The 10530-nt window shown below is 37.2% G+C and overlaps 1 protein-coding gene, 1 long non-coding RNA gene and 1 pseudogene across 2 annotated transcripts; 1 reads left to right on the top strand and 2 right to left on the bottom strand.

The window, feature by feature from the left end:
• Positions 1-3124: 3124 nt before the first annotated feature.
• Positions 3125-3640, bottom strand: LOC134216113 (uncharacterized). Its single transcript, XR_009980491.1, has 2 exons — positions 3520-3640; positions 3125-3454 (listed from the first exon to the last, which is right to left on the bottom strand). It is a non-coding gene; the product is annotated as an uncharacterized LOC134216113 (long non-coding RNA).
• A 1603-nt stretch (positions 3641-5243) lies between these two features.
• On the top strand, positions 5244-6392 carry LOC134216111 (dynactin subunit 5). Its single transcript, XM_062695108.1, has 2 exons — positions 5244-5705; positions 5772-6392. Exons 1-2 carry the CDS (start codon positions 5358-5360, stop codon positions 5985-5987), a joined length of 564 nt encoding a protein of 187 aa, XP_062551092.1. The 5' UTR covers positions 5244-5357; the 3' UTR covers positions 5988-6392.
• A 147-nt stretch (positions 6393-6539) lies between these two features.
• On the bottom strand, positions 6540-6899 carry LOC134216112 (translation machinery-associated protein 7 homolog; annotated as a pseudogene).
• Between the last annotated feature and the right edge of the window lie 3631 nt (positions 6900-10530).

Raw genomic sequence — 10530 nt, 5'->3', positions numbered from 1 at the left:
AGAGATGCTTCTCAGCGTAGCGAACATCTTCATGAATATGTCTAGCATACATTTTGAAAAGTACTTCTCCCGAATCGTGCCTTTACAAGCAACTGGATTTTATCCAAAATATTGTTGGCTACACTTTTTCAGTTTGGTCAAAAATAATACCAGTTATTATGGGCATGTAGATATAATCCTAATAGCCTATTCAGATTACGCCATTAATGACATAATAATTGGCGTTTCAGGGTAAATACGCTTTATGATGTCATTATTTACGTAATATTCCATACATTTTGCGCTGTCAAAAGATACCCGCTAAAAAGAGTTATGAAGAATTTATTACGAACAATTATTACGAGAGAGCTTTCGTTCTAACTGGAATGCAGGGAGAAATTCAACAAAACAAAACTGACAAGCGTCACGCTCTCTTTGCCAGAGAGAAAATTCTCTCTGTTTTCATTTCGTTTCGTAGTTGACAGTCATGCTCTTTCTATCGCAGCAGGGTCGAATGCATGTTAGATGGAAATCTTCTGAGCGCTGACGAATAACTCGGATTGTGATGGTTTTGTGGAAAGCATTTTATATGATAAAAAATAATGATAATAATTATTTATTCTCCACTTATTCAACATGAATTGTTTAAAAAACAGATGCTCTCTAGAATTAACATGAAGTATTTAACTTAAACCTAGATTTAATAGAACAAATCGAATAAATTTTCAAAGTTCAAGGGCCAATGCGGAAGACAATTTAAAACGTAGGAATGGTTGTAAAACGAATATTTTTGATGAATAAACATGATTTCATAAATTGTTTCAATTCTGCTCCTTGAATGGCTTAATATACTTTGGATTTCAACATTTTTCACGTGGGACAACTGTACGATTTGAATGGGATGTATATATAAAGTGGAATAACCTTAAATAAAACATGGATTGGTAATGCATTAATTCATCCAAAATCCAGTTTAAATTATATCACATTCACACGATTCGATTTTGTTAGAAGCTGTATCATTGATTGTCGAGTAGAACGCAATGGTTCAGTTTCCATTTTTGAAAAAAATTAAACTGCTGAGTTGCCCTTCATACATGGAGATACTGGTGGAAATACATTTTAGTTCGATAATATTTCTTGAAAATTGGTCCAATCGCCCTTTTTTTATTTATTTGTGAGAATTCCCAAAAGTATCTAAATTTTTCTATCAAATCTCCGTTCGGTCATAGTACAGAATCAAAATACTTTTTAAACTTAAAAATAAATTGAGGAATAGTCTGATTCCCCGAAGAACGGCGCACGCAACTAATGAATGTAGCTTCGCTCATTATCCTTAATGAGAGCTTCAAATATTCTTCGAAAATCCCTTTTCATATTTTTTTTTTATATTTTTTTTTCGTAGAAACTTTGTTCAGAAAAAAGTGTTCGATTGTCGCCACACAAATGCTTGATTTCGCAAATTAAAGTTTAAAACTATCCTTGAATTCAGCCCTGTATTAGCGTGCAAATGAGGAAACATGGAAACGTCAAGATATATTATCTTGCTGCAGTCTGAACACCTCGTAATAATTGGATACCCTCTCACTTAACAAAGTCATAAATAGCCCAATCTGAATAGGCTATAAGACATCTTTCAGCAAACCATTTATTTCATTTCATTTTCACAAAAGATATTTTAGTTACTAGATAAAGATTGTCGCTGTCGTCGCTGTCCGGAACATCTTTTGCTGGCGAGGATAGGGGAGCTAAATGTCAAAGAAGGAAAATCCATACGATTTGACAGGTATGTACCACACATGTTTCGGACAGCAGAACAAAGGGAACAGTAGCGACAATCTTTATCTAGTAACTAAAATATCTTTTATTTTCACTAATGAATGTTGTTCGATTTGCATCCCCGGGCCATTTCAACTGTGATGCTCGTCACAGTATAAACAATAATAATATCTTTTGTTTGATTCGGAGCGGGAGAACAAGTTACGAAATATGATTTCATGTAGCGTTTAATTTCACCTGTAGAATCTCTCCAATTCGTAAGTTTATTATATTTTATCATCAAATAACATAATTCCCATGGTCAATGATGTAAATTTTGCAAATTATTTCAAAAACAATTTTCCGGTTTAACCAAAACAAATAGTAAACAAAACACATGATGTTTATTTTCGTACAATAACAACGGACGGTAATGAGCTACCGTCCGTGGACATGGTGGCTATTGTCAAACCCCTTGTGATAGTATAGGACGCCAGGGGGGTGCATATCTCATTATAGGATCCCTAATAAGCCATTTTATGAGACAGATCCGAACAGCTGATAGAAATTTTGAGTGAACGGCTCGGTCTTTGTTTTGGTAAATTTGCATGCGAACCATCATCATTTCGTCATCATCATCATCATTTCATTTCATTTTCGCAAATGTTCCTTGTAAAATGTAAATATTAGTGTTAGGTCTCCTGTCATTTGAGCTTTCTATAAAATGGCTTATAGGGTCCCAACTTTATCATTAGCTCACGAACTGTTGATAAACACGCCTCTACAAAATAATCAAAAGGAGCTGTTCCAAGCAGAACTATCTCGCTGCACGAGATGCTGAAACAGATATGCTGTTAATAAACAAGTGAAGGCATGAAAAGTGACACCGGCACTGTGTATTGATTGTTGACCAGTATGGCTCTGAAGTTGAAGAACTGGCTCTTCAGTATCTGATTAAATAGTTGCACCGACAACTCTAGCCCACATAAACGCTCTTGCTCAACGGCTACTACAGCTCGAATAATCGTTTTTTCTCGCCTTACAGCCATTGGGAGCACCGTTTAGTCAAGCCGTAAGCATACCTTTTATGTTTACTTTTGATCATATTCGTATTAATTAAAACAAACAAATGTATAATCTTGATTCATCAATTAAACTTAGATGACATATCATCTTCCTTACATTTAGGGATTCGTCAAATTATATTTCTATGAAATTGCCATCAAACCCAATATTGCGTACAAAAAATGTATAGAACCCAATGTTCACGTGTGGTAGGTGTTTTCCTGTCGTCAGTCCCCCCAAAGGATTCTTTATGGGTAAAAGGTTGTGATTACATCAAGGTAAAGTTAGCTATCGGATGAAATTCTTCATACCTAAATAAAAATTATTTTAAATTGGTTAATCACTTTTACTGAATTTTTGTCGTGGGCTGTTTTACATTGAGTACATACATACAAAAATGATCAAGAAATCAATCGCGAATGGCGAACTGCGTCGAGTGGAATAGTGAATCTTAGGCATAATAGACTTTAAAATAAATTAGACAAAAGTTATTTCTTTCCGGACTTTTTGATTCCTCCGGTAACCAGTGGGCCGCCCTTCGCCGCTTTTTGTTTCGCAGCCTCCATTGCCTTTTGCTTTGTTGGTTGTTGAATTTTTGGCGACTATGTCAGGTCAAGCTAGGCTAAGCAGCTTCGGATCGTCCATATAATTCCTGAAATTGATAAGAAATAATCTGTTTTTAACCTCACGGCATCAGTCATTGATTATGAGTATTACCACGTATTACGTATACACTGCAGTACAAAGCTCGGAGTTTATTACTGTACCAGAGCTTTCTTCTTAGTAACAAGTTACTGATGCAATTCCTCGTGGCCGTATCTGTCTTCCTGATCTGAAAAATGAAAAGGTTGTATGGAGCTATTTCTATACGCAATTCTAAACCTTGCGACAAGCCTTGCGACCAAATATTACCTTGATGGTTTTCACCGAAAACTGTCGCTTTCCGGCATCATTCGTCCGTTTGGCTATTAATGCTGGTGGCTGTTACTGATGTCAGTGACCGTATACCGCAGCCGGAAGAATCCGGATAATCTTCGCAGGGAAAGGATCATTGCACTATATTGGCGAGAAGCTGGATGTCTTGAGTCTTCAAACCGTGTACAAATTGTGCACAGAGGAGGACACCGTACATCGTTGAGAGAGACAAAACTGTAGGACTTGTGCAGTTGTTTCCGCTTTCGGAGAACTTCGGGAGAGTGCCTTGGTCGAATAACTGGTTCATGCATCGGCAGTTGTTTTAGATTATCGGTCATCCTTCTGACATTGCAGTTGTTGTAATGTTGCTGAAATAGATATTAGAAGGAAATACATTTATTGTAAATTTAGAATTCGTGAGTATTTCAGTCGAAAAAAACTCACATTGATGGCGTGGAAAAATGCGGCTAGAAGTGAGCAATTTTTTTGCTAACTGTCAAGATAGTCAGGATGAACGCTGTAATGAACAAGGTCTGTTCATAAGAATACCTTATGAAAAGTTTACATAACGTATGAATTTCATAAGGCAAACTTATGGTTCCCATTGGTACCTTATGAAATGAAAATAAAATGAATTCATAGGCTTTCATAAGGCAAGACTTATGAAAATCAAAATGTTTTTTCTACCAGTGTAGAGTATACGATATATGTGGTATCAAACTGTCAAATCGTATGTATTTTTCCTTCATTGACATTTAGATCCCCTATCCTCGCCAGCAAAAGATGTTCCGGACAGCGACGACAGCGACAATCTTTATCTAGTAACTAAAATATCTGTTTTTTGAAACAACCCAAGGCAAAAATTCGTTGGAATCTGGGTGCTGCGGATAGAGCCGCTTTTCTGCGCTCAAGCGAGTAGAGGGATATTTTGAAATCACTCCCATAAACAAAATTATTTTGCAGTTACTTGACTGTCAAACATTTCCCGCTCTTAGAATTTCTCTTTCCACGCTGCATGAGGGCGCACAAATGCGCTAGACTCTACATGACTTTACGATTGTTTACATACATTCATGCTCAAATCAGCTGCTGAATCTCGTGAAATTTCGTAACGAGTGCCTTTTAGTTGCATTCCAAGTTGCATTCCTACTAATTTTCCACTCGAAATATAATTTGAGAATATTAGTTACAAAGAATACAAAACTTCAACAAAGTTTAGTTTTATTTTTTCCCCAAATAATAACAATACTTCTCAATATTAGATCAGAAACAAACATAACCACAATCTTCAATGTTTGGCTCCGGCACAATAGAAAATTTTGGCTTCAGTTTGACAACCAAATCGATTCTATCCGCACCACCCAGGTTGGAATCAATAAAAGATATTTTAGTTACCAGATAAAGATTGTGACAATGTTTATCTGGTAACTAAAATATCTTTTGAATCCATCCTTCGACTCCACAATAATATAAAATTTCTAGAACACCCCTAGTTTGTTTTAAGAACTAAACTGTCAACTGAGTTGGCTGTCAAGCATCAGCCTTTAAAATGTAAATACGATATGATCATCGTCATCATCAATCGCTGCAGAAATTTCCTGAACCAAAGTGGTAGCAATTTTGTTTCAAATTGAGCCAGTATGGACGTTCTGGACACCTATTATAACAAGGAGGAATACGTGGAAACTGCCTCCGGCAACAAGGTCAGCAGGCAAACTATCCTTTGCGGTTCTCAAAATATCGTCCTCCATGGTAAAGTGATAGTGCAAAGTGGGGCTATCATTCGGGGCGACCTGGCTGCTGTGAGAACTGGCCGGTACTGTGTAATCTCGAAAGGATCCGTGGTGCGACCACCCTATAAGCAGTTCAGCAAAGGTGTGGCATTCTTTCCACTTCAGATCGGCGATCATGTGTTCATTGGGGAGGGGGCCATCGTGTCTGCGGCGTCCATCGGGTCCTATGTCTACATTGGAAAGAATGCGGTCGTTGTAAGTGTCCTAAAAGCTAAGCTAAGTAAGACTAAATGTATTATCAAATGGGGTTTGTTTTTCTAGGGTAGACGATGCGTACTGAAAGACAATTGTGTCATTGAAGACGGTGCGATTCTGCCTCCGGAGACGACAGTTGCAAGCTACATGAGATACACAGTTGACGGGAAAATAGAAGGCGGCCAGGGTAATCCGGATTTTGTCCCACACGCAATGCAAGACCTGATGGTGGAATACACTAAGTCTTATTATGAGCATTTCATCCCAGCAAGTGGAGCTTGAGTACATAAGATGTTATGCTATTTAACTAATAAGGTGTAGTGGGGCAAGTGATTTCGCGAAAGGGAAAATGTCTTAAGTCATTTATTCTTCAGTACTTCTCGTAAAAATATGCTTGTGATGACTTTGGGGAAATCATCCCATTTCAATTATCCACACTGTATCTTTCCTTATTTATTTTATTAACATATCTGTTGCATTCTCCATAGTTGTATATTTGGGAATATTTTCTATTTTTCACGACAAACAAAATTTTTTTTTTTTTGATTATATTCGTATTAAATCAAAACAAACAAAAAATATAATCTTGATTCATCAATTAAACTTAGATGACATATCATCTTCCTTACATTTAGGGATTCGTCAAATTATATTTCTATGAAATTGCCATCAAACCCAATATTGCGTACAAAAAATGTATAGAACCCAATGTTCACGTGTGGTAGGTGTTTTCCTGTCGTCAGTCCCCCCAAAGGATTCTTTATGGGTAAAAGGTTGTGATTATATCAAGGTAAAGTTAGCTATCGGATGAAATTCTTCATGCCTAAATAAAAATTCTTTTAAATTGATTAATCACTTTTACTGAATTTTTGTCGTGGGCTGTTTTACATTGAGTACATACATACAAAAATGATCAAGAAATCAATCGCGAATGGCGAACTGCGTCGAGTGGAATAGTGAATCTTAGGCATAATAGACTTTAAAATAAATTAGACAAAAGTTATTTCTTTCCGGACTTTTTGATTCCTCCGGTAACCAGTGGGCCGCCCTTCGCCGCTTTTTGTTTCGCAGCCTCCATTGCCTTTTGCTGTTCCTTCTGTTTCTGCTTGAAGGCCATGTCTTCGTCGTCCATCTCCTTGCCGTCCTTCTTCGGCTGCTTCAATGGCTTCTTTTGCCTCCTTCGCGACCGGTCATTCTGAAGCTGTGATCATAAAAACTACAATAAGACGTTCAATATATTTAAGCTTATCTTACCTTGAAATTAGCGAGTTAGAATATTATTAATGGAAAATGAAAGAAATAAATGCGATGCTGTTCTAAAGCCTGATTCAAAGTGTGACCGCCGTGACAGCGCCTACCGCCCATCTGATTTTTGACAGCTGCAGAGCAGGGTCGGACAGCCAAAATCTCCCTTTATTGAGCATTCAGCCATTGTTCAAGCTCGCAGCCATGTACACTAAAAAAATAATAATCGTCCCAACCATTCACACTGGGGAAATCCTATGTCAAAGGTGGAAAAATTGATAACTTCCGTTACGAACAACCTACAGAAGAGATCAAAGGTTTATTCGAAAAAAAAATTTCCAACGAATTCAGTGAGTGCTATTTCATCTACGTAGAGCAAATCCGCATGTAATTATTAAGCTCGTTTTGCCCCAATGTCCCACATATCACGAGTTTTTATATTTTTTGTCATTAAATCTCATTTTATCTTTAATGGCGGTATTAAGCTCCAACGAGGATAATACGCGAATCTCGTATTATCCTCGATTTCGGTAAGCTTCAAGCTGTATTATTCTCAAATTTAATATCGGATTTTCTTTTAATACTCCACTGCCAAAAATATTTATATAAGATATATGTGTCGCCGTTATATTTTTTGCAATAGCTCCATCCTAATATAATCGATATAGAACCACACATAGATTAAATAATTGCTAATTCGAGACCACACAAAAAGTTTATTTGGATATATATTTTATTAGTAGTTCGCGTGGAGAATGGTTATGTGTGCGCTGATATACATCATAAGTTAAATCTATGGATTTTTGCCAATAAATATGTGTGAATTTTTAGTAGTGTCCGATTTCGAAGTATTAAGTTAATCCACAGATAACAGATATTGAGGCTGGCATCCGATACGTGTGTATCAAATCTCGGGTACTTTTTCAAAACCGGCGTGTGTCGCAAATTGTAAACAAACCCGTTTTCAACAGCATATGGCATCAAATTCATCTAAAAATGTGTACATCTTCAAAGCTACTTGAAAATGTGTTATTAAAAATGTAAATCAATTTTTTACAAAACGGTGTAACATCATTGTTGAAAATATTGCACATACACCGCTTAGCAGAAAATGTACTTTAAAACGTTTTTTCGAATAACTAAATAGTTTAAAACGTGCGTCTGCTTGTACTTTTTCATCACTGATTTCAAAACTAAGCATGATGTTTGAATTTTCTGATTTTCGTTAAGAAAAACATTTTACGTTGTTTTTCTGCAGCAAATGTTGTTACGTCGTGTTGTAAGTGTTGCAATTTTTTGTCGCATGTGCGGTGAAACGTTTCAACTTGACGCAACATTTCGACGTATCAACAATGCAGCGTACGGAGCAGCGTAACATTTCGACGAAAGTAGCATGACCTCGGTCATGCTGACGTATCAAAACGACGTATGTGATTTATCTGTTGCAGAACGTTGTAACATATATTTTTATTAAAATAACTGAAATGTTCACACGCAGTGCAGATTTCAGAGTCAGTGACGATCAGAGCCGTAGCGTGGACTCCCAGCGCCCTTGGCGAAACCGTTATTGGGCGCCCCTTACTTTCATGCATGTTTAAAACAAATAGCATGATAAGAGCTGGGATATTTTCAAAATAGACCTTTTTTACGTGGTGGATTTAATCAATATTTGTTTTATGAATTCCTTAAGCCTCTATAACCTGCATATGTATTGGCACAGATAACAGATGTTGAGGCTGGCATCTCACACGTGTGTAAACATCCGCAACCGTTAATTCAAATGTATTTTAAATTGGGACCGCGTTTGGCAATCGATTGTAGATGGCGCAAGGATCATTGTTATAGAAAACGCAGCCCGATTGCAGCTGTCAAATGCATTGGCTGCGTTCGACGGTTGTAATTCAGCTGCATCCTTAGGTACTGCCGCAATCAGTTGAGTAGATGGCAGTAGTGGGCCAACGTATATCAATTCAAAAGCTTACACAGGATTTTCAATAAAATTTGTTCTAGCTTCAATGTCTGTTATCTGTGCCTATACGCAAATAAAAAAAACTAGATCCAGTAGTGAGTGTGTTACTGACTAAAACTCCAAACATCCTTGTTGTGAATTCACGCACTAGTGGATCTATCTAGGCCAATGAAGTCCATCTCTCAAGTGTGCCAGTCAGCAGTTAGATCATAGTTGTATCAAGAATAACCCTACTTTGGAGTGGATAGAATGACGTTCGGAATCGCCATCAGACCTTGGTCGGTGGTTTGAAAGAATACTGGACTTGGTAGGGTGTTTTTTGACTGGTAAGATGTAATACTCGGAAATTGGCTTCCTAAGTCTGAATAATCAGGACGATGATTATTTTTAGTTGCCCGACATTTCGGCCGATGGGTTGTTGTTCAAGGTTCCTATAGTTTATCGTCTATAGTAAATAATTGTTAACCATGTTCACTCAGTGGTGGAGAGGGTGCTTTTCATGCTTGCTTTTTGTAAAATTTTGGAAAATTTATTTAATGATTGGGTTTGTTTGCTAACATACAACAGCTGCAACGTGAGGCAAGTTTAAAACCCTTGTCCTGATTCTGCAGACTGAGAAAACCAACTTCCGAGTAAAACTACTGGTCTTTGAATGAAATTCAATTTTGGAGAGAATTGGTAGAAGGTAGGAATAGCGATTGGATCAAGTCGTATCAAGAAAAAAAAAACAAACTCCGGATCCATTCGGATCAAGAAATATTATTTCGTAGAGTGGGTCTATCGGTAGTTTGGTGGCATTGGTTGAATTGCTTTGGCCAATAAATGACAACTTTGAAGAAGATCAGTTTCCATCATCGTTCGATGCAGATTCTCGTATTCTTTAGATAAGTGCATCGTATAACGCTTTAATTATCAGATTTCATAAGAAAAAATATCAAATTCAAAATATCATCGAATATTCATCTATTATTGCTTGTTTTTTCACCCTCATACAATTGTCTGGTTTAAAGGAATCGAAAATGTCATTGGATAAAATACGATTGTTATGGTCCGAATTTTTCTCAAATTGAAACAAATTCCCTATCACGAGTTTTGCTTTGTGCGGAATTTCGTTCTGCATTGTGCGTAAGTAAATTAATCAGAAAGTGGAAATTTAGTTCGCATCCAGTTGTGTAGTGCGGTCGATAATTAAAATAATTAGCGTTAACGAGCTCTGCCACACTCCCTACCCAAAATATATCCAACATCCCAGTGATTTCTCGTGGAAGTTCAGATGACTCGTCGGCTTCTATCAAAGCGAGTATCACGTCAACAATTTCCTACCTATTCCTCAATTGACCTGCATTCGGACACTGCCGGCGCTGGTATTGCTTATTTTTGGGTCACCAGTTCTTACACATTGAAGATGATGTTAGACCCAAACAGCTGTTGGTTCTCTGTGAATTTACAGCTGACCTGGTAATAACGGAGTAGCAACCGTGGGTTGATCATGCTCATGCTCAATTAAAACAAACTCCATATCACTACTTCCGAGTATCTATTATTTGAAGACGGCTTAGAATTCTTAGTCACGAACAAAAATTATACGCGTTTCTTACAGTCTACTCTGTG

This window comes from Armigeres subalbatus, chromosome 2 (assembly GCF_024139115.2).
Source record: "Armigeres subalbatus isolate Guangzhou_Male chromosome 2, GZ_Asu_2, whole genome shotgun sequence".
Lineage (NCBI taxonomy): Eukaryota > Metazoa > Arthropoda > Insecta > Diptera > Culicidae > Armigeres > Armigeres subalbatus.
The sequence above is the reverse complement of the archived record's forward strand: the minus strand, read 5'-3'. Positions and strand labels throughout refer to the sequence as shown.

Coding starts and splice junctions, on each gene's coding strand:
- LOC134216111 (XM_062695108.1), top strand. CDS start 5,358: ATGGACGTTCTGGACACCTATTATAACAAGGAGGAATACGTGGAAACT. Junction 5,706..5,771: donor TTGGAAAGAATGCGGTCGTT/GTAAGTGTCCTA, acceptor TTGTTTTTCTAG/GGTAGACGATGCGTACTGAA.